The 23525-nt window shown below is 38.5% G+C and overlaps 1 protein-coding gene across 2 annotated transcripts in view; it reads left to right on the forward strand.

Annotated features, from left to right (window-relative positions):
* CRYL1 (crystallin lambda 1) overlaps positions 1–23089 on the forward strand; it is a 50858-nt gene extending 27769 nt beyond the window's left edge. For both annotated transcript variants that reach the window (XM_063305794.1, XM_063305793.1), the window contains 5 exons: positions 3662–3823; positions 4358–4552; positions 11964–12069; positions 19570–19676; positions 22291–23089. In XM_063305794.1, the coding sequence (XP_063161864.1) occupies positions 3662–3823; positions 4358–4552; positions 11964–12069; positions 19570–19676; positions 22291–22419 (699 nt within the window). In that variant the 3' untranslated portion in view covers positions 22420–23089. The remainder of the gene's footprint in view (positions 1–3661; positions 3824–4357; positions 4553–11963; positions 12070–19569; positions 19677–22290) is intronic.
* The last annotated feature ends 436 nt before the right edge of the window (positions 23090–23525 follow it).

Here is a 23525-nt window from a genome sequence, read left to right on the forward strand (position 1 = left end):
CATTAGTTTGATTAAGATAAAATTTCTTTCTGACTTCAGATGGATGAAAAATAATGCCACATGCCAAAAAGCAGTGTACTTTGGCATAGCATTTTGTTGTTTATTCGTTCAGTCGCTTCTGACTCTAATATGTTTATTATTAAACATATAAATATAAATAAACTAATAAATAAACATATACATAAACTAATATGTTTATTATTAAACATAATATATGTTTTTTCTGAAACTCCCTGGCTTTTTCCATTATCCAGCGGATATTGGCAATTTGGTCCCTAGTTCCTCTGCCTTTTCTAAACCCAGCGTGTACATCTGGCAATTCTCGCTCCATGAATTGCTGAAGTCTCCCTTGCAGGATCTTGAGCATTACCTTACTGGCATGTGAGATGAGTGCCATGTTCGATAGTTTGAACATTCTTTAGTGTTCCCCTTTTTTGGTATGGGGATATAAGTTGGTTTTTTCCAATCGGATGGCCATTCTTGTGTTTTCCAAATTTGCTGGCATATAGCATGCATTACCTTGACAGCATCATCTTGCAAGATTTTGAACAGTTGAGCTGGGATGCCGTCGTCTCCTGCTGCCTTGTTATTAGCAATGCTTCTTAAGACCCATTCAACCTCACTCTTCAGGATGTCTAGCACTAGCTCCCTGACCACACCGTCAAAGCTATCCCGGATATTGTTGTCCTTCCTATAGAGGTCTTCTGTATATTCTTGCCACCTTTTCTTACTGAACTTTTATAAGATAGTCTTGTTATTTTTAAGGAGTTTGGTATTGATGATTCAACAGGTGCTGTTGGCTTCATTATATTTGGCCAATGCGTTTTCTCTCTAAATCAGGGTTTTTCAGAACCTGTGACTCCCAAAAGTCTCTCCTGGAACTGTAATTTTTATTGTAGGAGATGCTATATTTATGGGGAATAATGGTACTTTATTTAACAGTATTTAAGTAATATAGTTTTATTTAATCTTAAACAAATTTATTTTTTATCTTAGGTTCAGACAGTTTTAGGAATACAGCTCCTAGTATGTCACTCTAGCCCAGGTGTTGCCATTAAACTTTAGTTTTTCTGTAGTTTTACAATAGTAAATTTGGCAGTTACCACCACCACCATCAACAACAACTATTAAATCTCATGTATAATTGTGTTTTATATGCCTGGGGAACAGTGTTTTTTTAAGGCTACTAGAATCGTCCAAAATATTCAACTGAGATAAGTTATTTAATTACTCCATAATTTAGAAATACTTTGATTAATTCATTTTTAAACAGTTCTTTTATCTATAAATTATTCTTATATTCAGTTCTTGGTAATTGGCTAAAATGGATTTAAAGGGAAAGTTACAGAGTTCCAAGCAGACTCCTCAAATTTAAATCTCTTCTCATACTTTATGACTTTCAAGAGAGCTTGTAACGTGATGTAAGCATTTTGAGTAATATTTAATTAATCCTTTTTTTAATTATATGAATATACACTATATAGATTGTACTTTTTTTAAAAAATCAAGTTGGAATACTTCGTTTGAAATCAAGCTGTGATAATTCTAATGCAGAATATATTAAGAAGAAACATGCTTCCCATCAATAATCAGTAATCTTCGGTCTTCCTATTCCTTGAATTGTTTTTGACCCAGTTTGGAATGGCGTAAGTGTCCCTAAAATAACTTTTAATCTTTCGTTCTCACTTTTTCTTTGAGACGACAGTTTAAACAACTACTCAGACTAGGTGTAGTATGTACGTTCCTAAAAATTACATCAAGTAAAATTATTTTGATTGGTATATTACAAAACATATTTGTGAAGAGCAAAACAATCCATTTAGACCTGTGCTGAGTGGGTGCGTATTGTATGAAAAATAACTCGATGTTTTTATTGAGATCATTGGGACATAGTACATTTATAGCTTTGATATATGAATTGTTCTAAATTGCATACTTTTTCATAGTAAAGTGGCCATATATATATATATATATATTAGTTTAAATATAAAAGCTGAAAGGAAACAAACTCAGCAGTGAGTTGCCATTGTTACAACTAATTAATTAGTATCTCTTAAATAGGGCTCTTGCAAGGAATGTTTTAGCAAGATTCTGTTAAATTGAAAGGTGGCTTATGTTCAAAAGCTCAGAGTGCTAAACTAAAGGTTTTCTGTTTCTGTTCAAGTGAGAAATGTAATCCTTGTCAATACAGGAATGAACACACCTATATTAGAGTCCTTTAAAAAGTGCTTAGGCTTATCCTTGTGAAGAGCCAGCTGTTAAAAACTGTGCCTTATCCATTTGGGAATAGATTCTAAAGTTTTGTAGCTTTTGGTAACTTACGCAACCTGTGACTAACGGCTGATTAAAGCTGTTGTTCAGGGAGTCAGTCTCCCCAAGAACTTAAATCCATCTTTGAGGACAGAGACTTTTATTCCATCAGTCCAACAAAGTGAACGCTATTGTCCCACCGACAGAGAAGCTCTCTGCAAATGCTCTTGTTCAGTGACTTTGCATAATTATTGTAGGCTTGAATTTCCAAGGGTGTTAAGCTTCACTTCAGTGATTATCGCCAGATCTGAAAAACGGCTTTGGGTTTCAGGTGGGGGATTTGATAAAAACACTACTCAATGCCACTCTTTTATTAGCTTGAACAAGTATCCTCACAGCTCTCCAAGCCTTGTGACTTTGTTACAGAAGTATTTGAAGGTAACCCTTTTTGCAGAATGACCCAGGGATTAGGAAAAAAGCAAAGGCTTTTGTTGCAAAGGTAACAGGATATATTACAATTGGCTATCCTGCTTATCATTGAATTGTTCTGGTCTTGTTACTTTAAAAACTTAGTAAAATTCCATTCACACTTACTTTTTCACCACTGTTTGTGTTACTACTGCCAATTAGTGGAGCATAACATCCTGTGTTGTAATCCGTGATTTCTCAGTTAGGTGGTATAGTTTCAAGTATAAACTTTAAGAGCTTTCACTAGGACATTATCTAATAGGAATGGTGTTATGCTTCAGAAAATAGTGAAAAAGGTAACGAATCACCTTGTTTGCATATTAAATACAAAGATGTGTCAGCACATCTAGTTATAAAATAAAAAAGGGTATTTTTGATAATGGATAACTTACAGGATAAGCCATTTGCAAATGTTATAAAAGAATACAGTTTCTGCAAAGGGATTCTGGTTTGGCAGTACCATTGATTTGATACATGAGATTTCCCATAAGTACATCACCCTGATGTTGTGATCTTGGAGGTGTATACAGCATTAGCATGAAACTTATTTAATATTAAACTGTTTCCATTTATGCAAGCAGTAAAGGTATTTCTGCCTTTATCACCATCCTAACTCATGTATCCAAGGTGGAGTAATTAAGGTAGATGTTCGCATTAGTTCGTAATGTGTTTTTTCCAGCTGTGTGGTATTTCTGTTGTAGGCTCTCTGCTCCTATATATTCAAGTTTTTTTTTGTTCTTTTTGCATAATATATGCTATTTGCAAACATAAATCTTCAACATCCTTAAATGGCAGTCATACTAGTAAAATAAACTACAGTACAAACTAAAAAAAAATTCTAAGCACTGCATTGCTTGTTTTCCAAAACAGTCTAATTTATTGAAACATTTCCCAGTTAAAAGGCTACTGTTATATATTTTAATATACCTATTTTGTATTCTAGGAGTGTACACCTGAGAATTTAGAACTGAAAAAGAAGATCTTTTCCCAGTTAGATCTAATAGTCAGTGATGATGCTATCCTAGGTAGTTCAACCTCCACGCTGTTGCCTACAAAATTATTCACTGGATTGAAGCATGTGAAGCAGTGTATAGTTGCGCATCCTGTAAGTATCTCAAGGCATTTTGGAGATAAGTTTTATTCAAGCCTAAATGGGAAGTCAGAGGAAAGAGATTTATATGTCTTAAGTGAAATTTTTGCATGTGGTATGTAAGATTTTCAAGGGGGTATCATTCTGATATGCAAACTTACAAAAAGTGACATCTCAAATCTGTGGTGACAACTGTTTCACAAACTGTCCTGGAGATATGATCAAAGAATGACACAAAATTAAGTTATAATAAATACATAGAGCAGCAGCATTGTAACAAGGAATGTTTAACAGTACTTGGTTAAACTTTGTTAAAAGTGATTGTCAGAATGCATCATGAAGATCTTCTCTGTAGTTTGCTTCATTGTCCTTTATATTCATCTTAAGATACTGGGCTTCAAGGAACTTGATTCTGAGGAGGACAAGGTGATTTTCTTATGTTGCCCATGTGCTTCTTCTGCTTCAAAATTAACATCTAGGAGGGTTGCCTGATTACGGCAGTAGATTCATTAACACTCTCTCTCTCTCTCTTTAAATGGTAATGTCTAGGTAAATCCACCATATTATGTACCTCTTGTTGAATTAGTTCCTCATCCAGAAACAGATCCTTCTACAGTGGAGAAAACCTATGCTTTGATGAAGAATATAGGACAGTCACCAGTTAAATTAACAAGAGAGATAGATGGATTTGTTTTGAACCGACTTCAGTACGCTATTATTGGTGAAACGTGGAGACTCATTGGGGTATGTATGATCTTTATTCTTCTTCTGACTTCTAGTTTTGCCGTCTACAATATATGACTTGGTATATATGTTGCCAACTTTTGGTTTGTATAACTGGATTTATGGAATAAGCCACAATTGGCTATATATGTAAGACACTAAGCAATAAACAATGGTTTACAAACAACAGTGGCTGGGTTCATGGATTACACTAAGCCACTACTAAATAAAACCACATCATGGCTTAGTATGATATGCAGATCCAATCTCATAGTATAATCTTATACATAGTTACTCAAAAGTACATGGGACTTATCACAAGGAGTATAACATTGCAGGCTTTACTTAGGAGTAAGACTCATGGAACTCAATAAGACATCTGACAGGAGTCTGATTGATCCAGTGAGTTATAACTATGATTAATTGATTGATAAATAGGTAGGTTTCAAGTATTATATTTTAATAGTTTTTATATATTGCCTTTGAGCTTTCTCAGGTGGAAGTGTTGGAAAGTCCAGACTCACAGCTGGTGGCAATACTTAGTTTTTCATTGCTAACCTGGAACAGGCTAAGTAGGGTCAGATCAGGTTAGTTACTAGATAAGGGACCACCATATGCTGTGAATGTTGGGTCTATTGTTACTTTTCCTGTGTAACTAAGTTTGTTTGTGGATTGGAGGGAAGAATTGGCTGAGAAAGAACTGGTGGCAAAGATAAACACCTTGCTCACTAAGCACAAATTCAGCAGGATCTGGATTTGGTCCATAATGTAGTAGAGAAGTTTATATTTCAACTCCATCTTTAATCAAAACAGTATAGTCCAGTATTAAGCATAGTAAAATTATAATAGATAACATGACTAAGCAGTCAAAGTAATATTCATTTCATAATTCAGTAGCCTTAAGATTTTTTTCATATTCATCTTCTGCAAGCATAATGATGAGATGATTGATTCTGTTGTTAAAATGCTAAAGCATAGGTTTCCCTTGACGTAAAGTCCAGTCGTGTCCGACTCTAGGGGGCGGTGCTCATCTCCGTTTCTAAGCCTTAGAGCCGGCGTTGTCTGTAGACACTTCCGGGTCATGTGGCCAGCATGACGACACGGAATGCCGTTACCTTCCCGCCGAAGCGGTACCTATTGATCTACTCACATTTGCATGTTTTCGAACTGCTAGGTGAGCAGGAGCTGGGACTAGCAACGGGAGCTCACCCTGCCGCGCGGTTTCGAACCACCAACCTTCCGATCGGCAGCTCAGCGGTTTAACCAGCAGCGCCACCGCGTCCCTTTTGCTAAAGCATAGAAAGAAACAAATGTGCTTAAAACATGAAGATGAAAACTTTAGGGAAAAAATTCAATGTTCTACCCTATTAAACTGTTATTCAATGGAGGTTTCTGATTTTATGTGAATTTCAAAAGGAATTTGAATAATAGTTGTGCAGGCCATTCCATAGTTTTATTCCATGTCACTTGAGTACTCCTTTCAGTTACCTGTTGTGAGGCAGTTTGGTCTAGCGGTTGAGGTGCTGGGCTAGAAACCAGGAGTCTGTGAGTTCTAGTCCCACCTTAGGCATGAAAGCTGGCTGTGTGACCTTGGACCAGTCACACACTCTCAGCCCAGCTCAGTGCAATGTAGACTAGCCTCCTCGTGGTACACCCCAGGCAATGTGACTTGTCATGGCTAAATAGTCTACACATCTGGCTGCTGGACCTCACAAGGATTTCCCAGCAAGAAAAAGCAGCATGAACACTGAACTGCTATGCCATACAATTAAAAAAAAAAGTTACCTGTTTATAAATACACTATGCATATGCTCCAACTTTTGATTCTTGCCAGGCTTCTTGTTCTCTCACACTGCAGTTCTGAAGAGATTCTGTTGTAAGTGACATGTCTCAAGAGGGTTGCTTTAATTATATTGGTAACTTTCCATTTTTGACTTGGCCTGTCTCAAGTAAAATTGGGCTTTCAAATGTCCTGAATGCTAATAAGATTAGGACTGTAGAGCATCAAAAACTCTTAGATAAGCAGAATTTTAGCCTTATCTGTTAAATGTTACAGTCAAAATAAAGTCAGAAGCTGGTGAAGAAGCATTTCAAGTATGGCCCTTCGGAACTGAGTACGTATAACCAGGCTCAGGTAGTAGTTGTATGGTTCAGAAATTCTTGCTAGTGAATGAACCCCAATAAGTTTTTCCTTACTAGGAGACCTGTTCATTGATTACGATACATTTTTTAGATCTGAACCCTCAATTGCTAAATTTTGGGGACAGCTTTGAGCTTCTTCCTACAAAGGGGAGCAGCCCTTGATCTCATAGCAGTAAGTATGAGCCAGCATGTTTCATACCTTTGGTTCAGGACGCTGTAAAGCATCTATGCCATATCTGGTGGTCCAGAATCATTTTGGGATGCAGGATTTTCCAGAGGAGATATAATATGGTTCTCTTCTCTATACTCAGGGACGCGGTGGCGCTGCGGGTTAAACCGCTGAGCTGTCGATCGGAAGGTCGGCGGTTCGAAACCGCGCGGCGGGGTGAGCTCCCGTTGCTAGTCCCAGCTCCTGCACACCAAGCAGTTCGAAAACATGCAAATGTGAGTAGATTAATTGGTACCGCTTTGGTGGGAAGGTAACGGCGTTCCGTGAGTCATGCTGGCCACATGACCCGGAAGTGTCTATGACAACGCCGGCTCTAAGGCTTAGAAACGGAGATGAGCACAGCCCCCTAGAGTCGGACACGACTGGACTTTACGTCAAGGGAAACCTTTACCTTTACCTTTTCTCTATACTCATATAAACCCATAGCAACATTCTGTATGACATTTATAGACTTTAGTTTTGAATTTGACTTAGCTTACAGAGTGAAACTTCTTTGTTAAGGAACTTAAAAACTAGAACACAGTTGCCCATGCATATCTTTCTCCTGCACCAGTTGTTAAGAATGCTGGAAGGAATCATAATATTTGCAACAATTTTGAAATCTGTGAATTCTGAAATTTACCTTCAATTCAGTCTTTCAACAACCCACACCCAGATTTCTTAAAAGGCAGCGCTAATAGCTTGTAAGAACATGTTTACATGAAGAATATGTGCCAATTATAATTCTTTCCCATCTGTTCCTAGTAACATATTTATATTTCCCGTAATTAGCATTACAGTACATACTGTTCATGAGAAAACACGAATAGGAATTACAGCAGTTTACAGAGTCACCTGGCCATAATTTTGATGATATAAATCGGGTTGGCAGCCCAAGGCATATAGCCTCTATATATCTTTTTGCACCCCCAGATACATCTGTGATTGCAGTTGCTCAAAACTGGTATGGTGGTTTCCTGGCATTTTGAAGTTGCAACTTCCAAAATTGTACTGCTAATAACATCTCTCTAAAACTCAATGAACTCTTCCCTCCTTGAAAATGTTTCTGTTCTCACTTTGTGTCCACAACTTACTCCTGTGGCCTCTGGGCCACAAAAATGTTAAGCATGGCCCATGGCTGTTGAAATGTTGATAAACAGCAGACAGACTTTATATCATGATGATGCTATAAATTACTAGTATGGAAATCTTCTGATTTGTGTCAATTTTTTAACTTGATGGATTCTGTCTTAAATGTTTACTGTAAAATCAGTTCTGTGGCAGAAGGCTGGATTCTTTGAAAGATTCTCTTCTTGATCAATTGGGAATAAGATTGAAGATACAAGGCACTTTAGAACCTCATTTTCATTATTATTGGAATGTTGGAGTCTTTTCTCTGGCATTTTACAGAAATAAGCCTCTGTGTGTATGGGTGGGGTATGCTAATTCCACTTTGTGAAGATTTTCAAGAGTGGAAAGGCAAGCACTGGGCTTCAAAGTACTCCTCTAAGACTTCTACCTGGCACCTCTAGCTGCATTTCTGAGTCTTCTAGATGTATGATCCAGCCTCAGCTTATACATCTGATCCCTTTTCTCTAGTCTAGTATGATTGGGAGGGAGAAATCAGGGCACTTGGTTCAAGCAACCTTCTATTGAGAAAAAAACGTTGAGTTATAACTGGTTTGTCTGAATGATCTATTTTCTTACTGTGGCTAATGACCCTAGCTTTCTCTGGTTTGGTCACAGAACAGTTTATGAACTCAGGAAGCAAATAATTACTTAGTTCAGGCATTATAGCGTAATACTGCTTAAGTCAGACCAGTATGGCTTGCGTAAAAAACTATGGTTTAATTTTTTTTGCATTATGGGTGATTGCAGCCTAAATAAATGAACTTATTGGAAAATTTATCAGATAGAAATATTTATACTCTACATATTAGCTATGTAATTTCATCTTTTGAAAACACATTATTTCAGGTTTGCTCAGTGTCTCTTAAGAAGAGGTAGAAAGTGAGATAAAATCTGAAGTAGAGGAGAGGAACTAGTGAAAACCTTCAGAATCAGAAGCCACCATGGTTCCCATGAAACCTTTGAAATCTGCAAGAGTAGGAAGGGCTGTTAGTGGATGGTTCAGCAGCGAATGATGCCCAGACAGATACTCACACCCATTTGCATGGCTGTCATGCAACCATTCATACAGTATCCTCTTCACCTAGTTAATTATTTATTTGTTAGCAGGGGGAAAATGGGTTAGACTGTACAAACTATTTAAATGATGGGCAAAGGTGATATACAGCTTATGCATTTCCTCAATGTGTTCTGAAGCAATCAGACTGGGTCTGTGAGTTTATCACTTAACTCTGTGATTCATATTAGGTAAGACTCTGGTTCTCCAGATATTCCTGAACTGCAACTCCCACCATTGGCCATTCTGGCTGGTGCTGGAAGTTCAGCAACATACCCATCTTTGCCCTGATATGATCCATCACTATTGCAAAGAGATAGTAGCAGTATTCAACTGATGCACTCTGTGAACTGGGTTTTTCCATTCATAAAAATTGTGTTGTGTCTGACAAACAAGGTACAGTAGAAAGAACATAGTAGAATGTCTCCAATATACTGCTAAGGACTATACATTTTGCTACTCAAATCCTATTTTAATGAAATGATTTTAATGAAAATATAGCTATGATTAGTTATTTATGCCATAGTTTCTGGAATGAATCTGTGATCAAGTTCCTGTAACACTTAGGACTATGAAATCTGGAATACAAGGCTTATATTATTGCTTACTGATATGTGATGTTCTTCCTTTTGATTTTTTAAAATTTTATAGGTAATCCTCCAGTTACAACTGCAACTGGGACTGGAATTGCCATTGCTAAGTGAGGTGGTCATAAAGCACAACGTCACGGGACCACATCACTTAGTAATGGCAATCCAGGCAGTCCTGGTTGTTGTTGTAACCCCAGATGCATGGGTCATTAAGTGGGAAGCAAAGAGAGTCCCAGGTAAAGAGTGTGGGGGTGCCGCACGGGGGTGGGGGACACTCAGTGCAGGCCATGCATGTGTGGGCAGTGGGGCATTCTCTGGTGCAGCGCAAGCTCAGGAAGGCCAGGAAAGAGGGTGCGGGGTGCGTGCAAGCTCAGGGAGGCCAGGGAAAGAGGACGTGGGGTGCATGCGAGCACAAGGCTGGGAAAAGAGGGCTCGGGTTTGTGCATGCATGCACGCACAGGGAGGCACAGGAAAGAGGGCATGGGGTGCATGCAAGCAAAGGGGGGAAGGGGGCATGGTGCATGCAAGTGAAGAAAGGCTGGTGGTGGGGGAGACTTACTAAGGGGACTTGCTACCTTCCCTGCCAGCTTCCCCATTGGCTTTACTTGTGGGAAGCTGGCAGGGAAGGTTGCAAATGGCAATCATGTGACCGCGGGACAGTGCAACCGGTTGTAAGTGCAAGCTGGTTGCCATGTGCTCAAATTTTGTTGATGTGACTGAAGGGACGCTGCAATGGCTGGAACTTCAAGGACCAGTCGTAAGTCCCTTTGTTCAGGACTTTCGTAACTTTGGACAGTCACTGAACGAATGGTTGTAACTTGAGGACTATGGTACTTTTTCTGTTTAATGTGATTTCCCTGTATAATCTGATCTTTGATCTGAATACATAACACAAGATTTGTTGTAAGGTGATTTTCTTAGCTAAGAACATATATTCTAAATTGAGATTATTGTAAAAACCATACATTTAGAAGTATATTCTTAGGAAGAGCTTTAAAGAAATAGGTAGATAAATCTGAACTGATGGACTTGTCCTATCCTGCTTTTTGGGTGTGCTGGTTTGCTTGAAAATATATCCTTTAGATGTTAACTGAGCTTCAAAGAGCACATCATGACATCCTATATTGCAGATTTGGGAGTTGCCTCTTAATAAATATAAGAAAGCTGGGCATGTTTAGGCCATGCAGATTGCTTCCATGATGCAACTAATGTGTAATGAAGTATATGGCAGTTGCATGGTCTGTATGTAATTACCATGTTTGTCCATTTCCACCCCTACGTAATGCATATACATGCCGTGTATCCCAGCTGAAAAGGTTAGTGAAATCCTCCAAAATCATACTGTAATGGAAATTGGCATTTCATATGTTGTAAGTGAAGCTGAAGAGCATTGAAGAGTTTCAGTGAAGCTGAAACATATCAATTATTTACTCAGAAATGATGTAGGCTTGCTTTCGCTTTAACTGGATTGTTTTTCCAAGGTTTGAGTCAAAGATGGCAACATGAAGGGAGGCAAGGGGGTTGCTGGTCATCAGGCAGCATTGTAGTATTGTCATGCAAGCCCCACTTTTCTACATGCATCATAACATCACACTCATGGCCACGAAGGGCAGAGCTTGAGAGCAAGGCTGCTTTTGGCATTCTGACGAAAGCAGCAAGATCCTGCAGACACCATTGAACACTAATAATATAAAGAAATTGGATCATCACAAGAGCCTATATTTCTAATTACGTCCAGAACTTCTATCATCTGGAAATCAATTTTATATCTCATGTTCAGGAAGGCTGCGTAATTCTTTATGGTTATGAAGTCCTTTTGAGAGAAGCACTCACTGTCCTGCCAAAATAAAGTCTCCTTCAGTTTGAACTCAGCTCACCTAATAACCACTTTGGATCATACCACTGATCATTCCACTTGTCAGGCACAAATCACTCAAAATCAGAGGTATAATTTTATATGGTTTTCCATTTACAGCTAAATGACTAACGTGCTCTTGGCCTTCGGATAAGCTTGATGCATCTAAAATAGCAAGAAAAACCGTGCAGTTCTGAATATTTTAAAATATCTGCAAGTTTTATAAAAATTGGCATCTTTGTCCCATCCCCCACAGCCATCAGAAATAATGTGAGAGACCGTATTACTCTGTGAAGCACCATGCAGATTGATACACTGCATCAACAACTTTTGTTCTACAATGAGTTTTACCCTTTGGTTTTCCAATATTTCCTATCCATAAAGGGATTATAGAGTAAATTTGAATTTTAGGAGTTCTTTAACGTTCATAATTGATATTTTTTTGTATGTAGGATGGAATAATATCACCAGATGATCTAGACCTTGTGATGTCTGATGGCTTGGGAATGCGGTATGCTTTTATTGGACCTCTGGAAACAATGCATCTAAATGCAGAAGGTTTGTAACTGTTGTGATATTTACTGTAAATATAGACTTTTCTGAACTAAATAGGTCTTGATCAACAATGTCTGTTATGACTGTGATGGCACCAAAATGATGACACATGTGCAGTAATACCATGCAAATGCTGGGATTATGTACTTGCATCATTACATCTGATGCAAGTAGGTAAATCATAGCTTTTGCACGAACAGATATGTGTAATCATTTTGCCAACCCCCCCCCCCAAGTTACATTACAACTTCAGGAATATTGTGTTTATATATATTTATATTGTTATTGTTGTAACGGTGTCAAGACCTGAAATCCTATTCATCTTTAGACTGTAATGTTTAATATTACTAGGTTCTGGAGATTTCAATTCAGAGCACTATTATACAGTGAGAGCCAGTTTGGTGTAGTGGTTAAGGCATCAGGCTAGAAACTGGGAGACCATGAGTTCTAGTCCCACCTTAGGCATGAAGCCAGCTGGATGGGTCAGTCACTTTCTGTCAGTCCTAGGAAGCAGGCAGTGGCAGACCACTTCTGAAAAACCTTGTGAAGAAAACTGCAAGGATTTGTCCAGGCAGTCTCTGAGAATTGGACACAATTGAACGGGAAAAAAAATTATACAGTAATACATTCTGTTGGTTGGCCACTGGATCTACTTCATGAAAAATGTACCGGTTACACCATGATTAAACATACCATTATTCTTCTGGCATGACTATAATTCTTGCACTAGCTAAAAATTGTGACCATCCCTCACTATAATGTGATTTAGGAGTAGCTGCCTTTGCAGTTCATAGAACCAACATCTTTTCAAGATTACTAATTTTAAACATTTTTTCCGTGATTTACTTAGTGACTGTGTGTCAGGGTCAGTTTCGCTTCGCAATAAGACACAGACTCACTTAATGGGTATTAAGGATTTCTGGTTTATTGGAATGGTAGCTGACAGAACGAAAAACGGGAACGGGGTGTGTGGTGTGGAAGTGCCCATTTTATACCCTCTTGTATGGCCGGGCTCCTCCACCCTCTATTGTCCCAATCCCTCTTGATGGGGTCCTTGATTGCTGCATGGGCGTTTTCCCGGTGTCTTCTCTTGTCCTCTCGATTCTGGTGTGTCCTCCAGGGCACCAGGTGCGGCTTATCTCTGCTCATCCGATGTCCTTCTTTTCAGCTGTATATGGGTCCATGGGTGTGGGTGCTTTGGGTGCTTGTTTTAATCCCTGGTTTAATTATCTTCTTCCTCTATTCCTTGATGATCATGATCTACGTTGTGAGGCTCTTTGTGCCTTGCAACGAGGTCATGACACTGTGTTTTTCATTACATTTTAGTTGTATAGTTTTTAGTTTATTATTTTCTATTTGTATTTGTAATTGAAGGCTGTCATGACCTTCCCAGTTAAATAGAAAGGTCAAATATAAATCAAATAAATAAAAATGATAAACTTCCAACTGGTTGTTATGGCCTAGAAGGAAGCTTTGCTCTCTCACTTCCCTTTCTAACAGGCAAACCTATTGTTCCTGTTTGAACCTGATGAGCTGTTTATAGTTTTTCTGGATTTTGAAAGCCTGCTGTAGTCTATTCCATATCATTTCCAACTGTGGATAGTTTTCTCAATTGATTTAACTAGAAACAAAAATCATTCTAGTCCTCTGGATCTCTGAAGATTTCTGGAGCAGTTATCTTAGTCCATCCACAACCAGCAAAAAAGAAGGGTTAAAATAGGGGCTGGCATTTTGGTATCCTCCAGATATTTTTGCCACAGCTCCCACAATGTCCTGCTTTGGATCATGTTTCCGGGGACTGATGAGAATTAAAAACCAACATGTGCTGAAATCCATGTGTTTGAATTTATGCAGACTTGTATGCATATAAGAGGCACTGATACATTTTTGCCTAATCATTTGCAAATAAATAACATATGTAGCCCTATTCAAAAGCCTCAGGTTTCTCCACCCAGGGTGTCCCTGATCTCTCTGGGTATAGGATATTTACTTAAACTTTTATTAGATTAAATATTAGAATGTGTGCTTTCCCATGTTCCATCCAAGAATATTGCTTAAAGCTATCATTCTGGATACATACAGGCCATTTCCTTACTGGTGACTTTTAGCATCCTTTAGTGCCTCTCAGTCTGAGGTCTGTCAGCCCAAGGATGTTTGAATAACTATGGAAGATGTTATAAGTCAGTGTTTCTCAATCTCAGCAATTTTAAGATGCATGCTGGTTGGGGAATTCTGGGAGTTGAAGTCCACACATCTTAAAACTGCTGAGATTGAGAAACCCTGCTGTGAATACTTCATGAGGATCCTGCTTTAGATGGGAGTAAGTCCCACTGATCCCAGTGGGACTTACCTCAAAGTAAACATGTACAGGAGCAGAGTTTCAGCTTTCATAGCTGGGAAGAGAACAGTATGCCAGAAGCTTTGGGGTAAAGAGCAAATGCCAAGAGGAAGTCATTGCAAACAGCAAGAGAAAAGATACATGAGAACTAAAAGAAACATGACAACCACAACATTTTTAACAAGAGAAAGTAGTATAAAGATATCTAACTGAATTAATACGATAGTGGTGAGTGCTGATTTTGGGTCCTGGAGCTGGACATTTTAACATTTTGGCAGAGTGGTACTAAAAAAAAAAAGTATCAGATCCTTTTAGTGAAAAAAACCATCAGCAGTACAGGGTTACTAAAAGAATTTTCTCAGGTACCCTATTACTGTATCATCATGAAACAAAGTACCTCCTGTGTGTGGATCTGTCTATTGAGGTTCTGCGTAGGTGGTTAGGATTACATGCTTGTTTTCAACTTTTCCAAATCACTTTGGGAGTAGGCTATTTTGCTTTTAGCAACCAGATTCTTAAATAGCTCCACCAGAATTAACTTTTATATCTCCCTGTAGTTCATGCCAGCAGGAAATAAATAATCAGTAAAAATGCATAGCCTAGTTTTTTAAAAAATGTTTTTTTAGCAAAATACTCCCTTTATAAAGACAGCTGTAATCTTTTTTTTTTTAAATGTAAACAGTAATGGTAGCTTTAAAAGGCTTCTTATCCTATCACTTAACTTTTTCTTTTTTTAATCAATTCAATCGTGTCTGATTCTCAGAGACTACCTGGACAAGTCCCTGCAGTTTCCTTGGCAAGGTCTTTCAGAAATTGTTTGCCATTGCCTCCTTCCTAGGGCTGAGAGAAAGTGACTGGCCCAAGGTCACCCAGCTGGCTTCATACCTAAGGCCAGACTAGAACTCACAGTCTCCCAGTTTCTAGCCCAGTGCCTTAACCACCACACCAAACTGGCTCTTATCACTTAACTACAGCCATACACTAATACTGTGAAGCTCATAATGGCTAGAGTTCATAGTGGAATTCTCATTAAAAGTCATGCATGTGAGTGAAACTGGAAGCAACTGATACTTTTTATTAGCTCTGCTATTAATGTGTAGTCTGGCTTTATAAAAAGCTGGGAGCTTTTTGCGCTCCATTTTGCTTCTGCAAAAAATTGCAGAATATAAAAATAGGCACTATTAAAATTGAAAATCAGCTGAAATGCTTTTCTGGCCACTCTCAGAGATATTTTGAAATAGGATAGTGTGTGGGTTAACATGTGATATTTTTAATCTATTCACGTTTACTCAGAGTGAACTCTATTACACTTATATCAGCCTTAGTAATAAGTAAGTGTGTTTAGGATTGCAGACTTCTGGGCATATTCCTTGAGATTAGGAGTAGCAATTTTCTACCCATTCATCCGAAGCTTCCTGTTTGGCATCTATAGATTCCTCATTTTGCAGCCAACCACTTACACAAAGATCATAACTATATATTGCTGTAATTAAATGACAAATATGCATATGTGCATTAGTTGCAAGTAATGTTTGAAGTAATACTAACTTCCTGGAAGCAGCTGAAAAATGGGAAGTGAAAGTGGGGGGAAAGTAGAATCATGTCTCCAGAGGAAAATGCTCTTTACTTGTTTTATTTGCTAGTAATGCTAGATATCAATAGAGTATTTTTCTAATTTTTCTAATTTTTTATAAATTTTTCCTTTAATTCTGGATAAAACTAAATAAATTTTCTCTTGATTTCTGTGACCCACACTATAGCCCATGGGAGTACAAGGACTAGTCTTTACTCCATAATCTATACTGTGCTTTAACACAATTCTTTTTGGAAATATTAGTACTAAACAGATGTAGCACAATTGTGTTTATTTATAGTTGTTAATTTGTTTCAAACATTTCTGATTCCTGGGATCAGGTTTTCCTAAGTCAAACAGTTTATTATCCTAATATTTTTACTATTAACATACATTAGCCTTTCCCATGCTGGATGTTTTTCAGAAATGTTGAACAATAGCTATGAATTTCCAAGACACTTGGAAGATCGTTTGAAAACCAAATTAAAAATGGGATGGAACTGAGGTCACAACTGAAATTTGATCATGGGCACATTGAATTGATGTTGCCCTACTGGCAGAATTACTGAATTCCATTCTGCAAATCATCTTTCTAAGAATGAAAGAACAGGAAGACTTACACAATTAGCAGTAAAAAAATAGCAGAATGGGATATGTAACCACCATAGTCAGAATGGAATATTGTATTGTTTAACTCCATTAATCATTTTGATTTAAGAGTATTTGCTATTTCATATGATTCTAAAGTGGATGGGATTTGTCTAAGATTGCATTGTGAAGAGAATGGGTTTTTCCCCTTCCTGCCATAAATGACTTAAATCAGAATTTAAGACCAGCCCTGCTGGATCAGGCCAAGGGACATCTTTGTCCAGCATTTTGTTTCTCACAGGAACTTATCCTTGGCATGCCTTGAATTTTGATCAGGTGGGCAATAATATATTGTTAGATCTCGTTTATAGTTGTGGCTAGGTATTGGTACCTACAGGTTTAACAACTGTCTCATTTAGCAGTTACGACAGTGATGAAAAAGTAACTTTACAACCAATCCTTGCCTGTACGACCTTCACAGGTCTGTAAAGGTAAGGATAGCTGAAGTAAGATCATGTCAGCCCTTCCAGGTAAACCAGACAGGAAACACGACTAGATGAACTAATTCTACTTTATTGTAAGGCTACATTAACAGAATCTTGCAAGTCTGAAAGTACAGATCTCCCACCCTCCCTATTTATTGCTTGAATGGTCAGGCTGGGTCTTTCTTAAGTTCTTTCTTTAGACTGTTACCCTCTCTCAGACTCCCTTTCCTTTTATCTGATCATTCCCTAGACAGCATCTCTTCCCTCTGTTCTCCAAGGTCACCCTCACAGTCCATCACAGATCATAAGCACAGTCATGGTTTCATGTAGTGACCACTTCGCTTAACAATCAAGTTGATGGTATCAATTGTGGTTGCTACATGAGGACTACCTGTATTGTAGAGGGACTTGGACTTCTAGTGTTTTTAGGTACGTTAGATTTTACACCCTTCTTGATAAAAAGAGCAACACCTTTCCCTGTTCTCCAGGTTTGCATTCAGGAAAAATATATCACTGATTCTCTGTTCCACCAGATTTTTGTTATATCTACTATACCCTTGGAGGGACGCGGTGGCGCTGTGGGTTAAACCGCTGAGCTGTCGATCGGAAGGTCGGCGGTTCGAAACCGCGTGGCGGGGTGAGCTCCCGTTGTTAATCCCAGCTCCTGCTCACCTAGCAGTTCGAAAACATGCAAATGTGAGTAGATCAATAGGTACCGCTTCGGCGGGAAGGTAACGGCGTTCCGAGTCGTCATGCTGGCCACATGACCCGGAAGTGTCTATGACAACGCCGGCTCCAAGGCTTAGAAACGGAGATGAGCACCGCCCCCTAGAGTCGGATTCGACTGGACTTTACGTCAAGGGAAACCTTTACCTTTTTACTATACCCTTGTTCTCTTCTCAACCAAACACTCTAATTCTGCAATTTTGGCTTGGAGATTTCTAACATTAGCATAGTAACACATGAGCCATGTCCTTTTTAAATTTTGGTATGAACCTTTCCTAACATGTCTGTCTATTAACCCTCTTCCAGTATTGGTCCTTTAGTATTTCCTGAAATATCTACATTTTTTTGGACTGGATGCTACACAACATTTGTTGGCTCTCTAAAATTTGATTTGCCAGCTTTTTGGTGTTACGCCATAGCAGCTTGCTTCCAGGTGGAACCCATTTCTCTTGTACAAGCTTGGCTTGTCCCCAAACATTCCTAGCACATAAAAAATCTAAACTGCTTTGCCTGATACCTAGCAGCTGATCTGTATGACTCATGATGTCTACAACCTTTGGACCAGGCAGGCAAGTCCCCATGTGATCCACAAACCTGTCTGTGCTTCTAATGATCAAATTACAATAAAAAGCCCCCCAATCCCTTGGAGGAATATCCTCAACATGGGAAGATTTCTTCACTTAAAGACTGGATCCCTACTGTAGGAACATAGCCCTTGTTCTTGATGTCCTTCTGCAAGATCCCCATTCTCCTTGAAAATAAGAAATTTGTCACCTTGGGAGTAGGAAAAAGCTATCATATCTTGGAAGGTCTCCTCCAGATATCTCTCTGGTTGCCTAAGTATTTCCAGTTCAGCCACTTTGATTTCAAGGGAATGGACCTGCTACCCCAGGAAGTAGTGCCAACCAGCAGATAGTCATACATGTAATACTACATGCAGTAAACCAGAAAACACTCCCTTCCCCTGCTGGCTTTCTGTCTTCATGCTAGCTATTCTAGGTAACTGTCTGTTCTTTTTAAAGAATTGTTTTAACTAGCAGGTAGCTATTACATTTTCAGAACCTTGAACTCTGGTTTCTTCATCCAATCTCTGAACTTATCTTGATGTTTTGTCTCTGAATGCAGGAGATCATTGTATTCCTTCCTCTGTTCTCCTTACTCCCTCTTCCTGTTTGCCCTCCTGTTCACTCGCTGATTGAAAGCTCCCAAATGCTTTTGCTCTTAGTGCTAGCTAGGATTGAGCTGTTGGCTAAGTATTCACTTGATCAGTGAATTACCTGCATCTTAAGTCCCTGCTCCAGACCCTGTATTCTTCAAATAAGCATATAGCTCCTTTGCCAGAAGGGAAGAAAAAATCACCCAATTACCCAAATAACGCTCAAAAACAAAACTCCCTTATATCTATTTACTGTCCCATTTGCTTGTTCTGCTCATGAACTCTTGGCTGCTTCTCTTCTTTCCAAATAGTGCTGGCTGAAAATATGAGTGCTATTCAACAGTCTGAACTTTTGAAAGGCTGGAATCAATCTCAAGGAAGAGATTTTTTGTTAAATGTAAAAAATATCCTATTTGGAAGCAAGAGAGTCCTCAAGGGATGTTACAGAACTGTTTTTCTTGGAGCTTCCTTCTCTGAAAAGAATTAGCAGACAGCTGTTTGGAACCCGTAGACAGAAAAAATGAATTCTAGACAGACGATAAATATTCCTCTCAAATTCGGTGGTATGTAACAATGATTGTATTTGTAGACTTTTTTCTGTTTGGGAAACATTAAACAGTCTCCAATTCTCTTTCAGGAATGCTGAACTATTGCGATAGATACCGTGAAGGTATTATCCGTGTCTTGAAAACCGTTGGACCAGTACCAGATTTTGCTGGGGAAACAGAACAGAAAATCAATGAGGTATGTATGCTAACTGAATATCAGGCTGAGTTGGCAAAACATATTGGCTGCATTAGCATCTTAGGTGTTCTGGGAATTTATCCATTTTGGGTTACCTTATTTGGGTTGGTTGGCTGTCGTTTTTTGTTTGTTTGTTTTGTTTTTGAAGTTTTAATCAACGTTGAATTCTGATAAACGAAGTGGATGTTAAAATCATCAGTGTCTTGTGATTTGCTGCCTGTGGTTGGCACACATACGCTTTAGAACAGCCTTTCTCAACCTTCTGGCCCTGGAGAAACCCTTGAAATATTTTTCAGGCCTCTGGGAACCCTTGCACATTCAGACTCAAATATAGGCCAGAAGTTACAAAATTATTACATTTGTTTCATGTGTAGGCCTGCATATATGCACTAACAGTATTCTTCAACTAAAAATAAAGAATGAAACTTACTCTTTAATGTGAAGTTGCCAGAATTTGAAATAATTTTTTAAATACATTGTGATCTCCCAGGGAACCCCTAGTGACCTCTTGTGGCACCCGAGGGTTCCACGGAACCCTGGCTGAGAAACCCTGATTTAGCATATCGAATGCATTACAACTGAACTTGCTTCTTGATGTGCCACATGCATTATTTGTTCCTATTGTCAGATGCACATTAAGAACAAAAGGAAGTATGACAGTGTGATTTTAAGAAACAATGCCAGATTCTACTCTGCATTTCCCCAAAATACATTTTTTTAGATAAAGATTACATATATATGATCAGAAGTGAGATGAAATGCTCAAGTATTGTGTATCTCGATTACATCATTCATTCAATACCCATTTGGTTGTCATTAAATGGAATGAATTACCTTCTGTATTTAGCAAAAATGCTAAAAGTGTTATGAATATGAATTCCTTCACTGTTCCTTTTTTAAAGCCGCTTCATTCTTTCCACTGCAAGACTGTTCAGATTCCCATTCCTTAATGTATAATCCCTGTCCAATCATTTTTGTTTTGTGGGCATCAGTATTTGTTAACCTTTAAGGACTGGTTTTAAGGACTGTAGTACCTTTTAAAACTATGTTTAAAAATAGAAGCTTAATTACTTAGCTGCGTGTCATTCTGTTATTTGCTTCCTAAAGATAAACTTATAAAGCAACTTCTAATCCAACAGTGTGCTTTATAATATTTGTGAGGAGAAAAAAGAGGAGTCAGATAATTAAAACATAATCTGAAAATCAGTATCGAGGCCTTATTTTGTAGTTTCAGAAGGCAGTGGATTCAGGGCCAAGTTAGGAGTGGGGCAAGATAACCCATTGTGGCATCTTCTTTTGTACCTCAGAGGTTACTAAAGGGGAAAAAAATGAGATCTCTTTGCTTTGCTTGAGGTGTTTATTAAATAGGCATGTTAGAGGATTATTTTTCAAATACACTTATTTCTCTTCATTGTCAAAGAAGAAGACAAAATCCTAAACCACTCATTCTGTATAGTTTCTCAAGCCTTCATCCAGTGCCAACATTCAAGTATCTAATCCCCATGTAATAGAGATGGGGTAGCTGTGCTAGAAGGGACAGTCATGCTATTGTTAACAACCTCACAATGTCAAGCATAGTTTGACAACATGGCGAGCAAGGAAACTTTTTAAAAATCAGGTGAATGCAGAGATCTTTTAAAAAGCAGTAGTGCATTCATCCTAGCCTGATGGTCTCCTGATGTGTCAGACTACAGTTCCCGGAATTGTCAGTCATTATAACCAGTGGGCCACTAGCTTGGAATTTGGGGAGATGTACCTCCCAGATATTTGGCCAACATCAGGTTTTGCCAAACACTGCAATACAAAAAAATCTTAAAAAGTTTTAGAAGTCTGCAAGGATTAGAGGAGACGTGTTTTTTATCACTAACACGCAGTATACTCATGCATATAATAAGTGTACAGACTGGAAAATAAAGGCATTTTTATAGCAGTGAAGCGTTGTTGTTCCAGTGTGAGGGTGACATGATGTCTCTTCATAAATGAAACTTAACTGGAGGAGAGACGTCAGAATTTCCCCTATGTGAGGAACTCAGTTGTGAACATCTCTGTATAGTAGCCAAGTTGGAGCCACTGTGCAACAAGAAAGAAGTATCAGAAAGTTACTCCATGAAGACTAAAACTACCATCTTTTTAAAAACCCTAAAAGACAAAATAATCCCTCCTAAGAACTAAGTGTGCTCAGTAGCTTTAGAATGTAGGAGAACAGAAGGGAAAGATGGATGGGTTCTCTAGACCGTGGCTGGCTGGGGAATTCTGGGAGTTGAAGTCCACATATCTTAAAGTTGCTAAGGTTGAGAAACACTGCTCTAAGGGAATGCTGCTGGGTTGGCTAATTGGTTTCCTACGTATAGCGGTCCCAGCTAGATGGCAGCACCTAGCTGGCCTTGGCTGATCTCAAAACCTAAGCAGGCAAGGATGGTTGAACGGTCCTTGCACAGAAAACCACCCCAAATCCAGGCTAAACTGGAAAGTCACAAAACATAAAAAAAGAAGATCATTTCCATACGGTTGCCAAGAAAACAGTATGGACATGATCATAGGTCATGACAACTCAGGTTCACCTGAAGTGGACCTTTATCTTAATTTATAGCTACAATTTTTGTCTTTGTTTCAGGCAATGATTAAAACAACTCCAAGTGACCCAGAGCACCTAAATGCCAGGAGGCAGTGGAGAGATGAATGCCTCATGCACCTGGCCAAACTGAAAAAGGATATTAAACCAGATGACATGAACCATCTTTAAATCACAGTGAGAGGCATCATCAAGTTGGCATTCAAAAGGACACCTCCCAAATATTAAATCATGGAAGTCATGATTATAAATGCAAAAGCCAGTTGAACCACTTAGTCAATTAATTAAGGCTGGAACATTTTTACCTGAAACTAGTTCTAAATGACATTTTAAAGCCACAGTCTTAAACCCATTGGTTGAGATGCTTGCATTTTGTGGGAGTGCTGCATAGAAATGTATTTGAAAGTTATTTGTAATTTCCAACTTTGGAACAATTGGTAGGCAAAGCAAAATTCATTGTAAGTAAGATGAACACAGGAATTTCACAAACTTCATTGCCCCTGGGCCTTCATAATTAAAAATATTTTTTAATATATCATTCCTTGGTTCGTATCACTCTTAAACAACAATGTAGCAGAGAACAGCACTAATATTTAAAACTAATCTTTTAAAGCCTTGCTTGTGATTTAGTCCAAGCATCATTATCTTCTGCATGAATGTAACTATGTTAGTGATGAGGGCAAGGAAAGAAAATGCTTGTTCTTCTGAGCTGCATTCTCTTCTGTTCATCTTTCTATGGCCAAGATAAGCCATGACATCCAAGGGTGTACTTATTCTGATCGTAACCAAATAGACTTCCAATATAATTTTATATGAATGGGACTTAATTCAGATAACTGTGGTTCACATTGTAAGCTTTGCTGTATTATCCAGACTGGCAATAATACCAACATGGGAACAAAGGATAACGACTGGAAGATATTGTAGCCCTTAACCTGATTGTATTGGCAGTTCTTCCAGCTGCAAAGGGACATCAGCTGCTTAGAAAGATGAGTTATGTCCTTAGTATTTCCTTCTTTTTAGGCCACCGATGCTCTGGGATTCTTTATCAAACAGCAGATGCACTAGATTAGAGCAGGTTTTAAAGGTATTACATTAGATGTGGAAGATGCTTGGTATCATACTGACCATTAGACTGTGAGTTCTAGTCCCGCCTTAGGCATGAAAGCCGGCTGGGTGACCTCGGGCCAGTCACTCTCTCTCAGCCCAACTCACCTCACAGGGTTGCTGTTGTGGGGAAAATAGGAGGAGGAAGGAATATTGGGTATGTTCGCCAC

Source organism: Candoia aspera, chromosome 5 (genome assembly GCF_035149785.1).
Source record: "Candoia aspera isolate rCanAsp1 chromosome 5, rCanAsp1.hap2, whole genome shotgun sequence".
NCBI lineage: Eukaryota > Metazoa > Chordata > Lepidosauria > Squamata > Boidae > Candoia > Candoia aspera.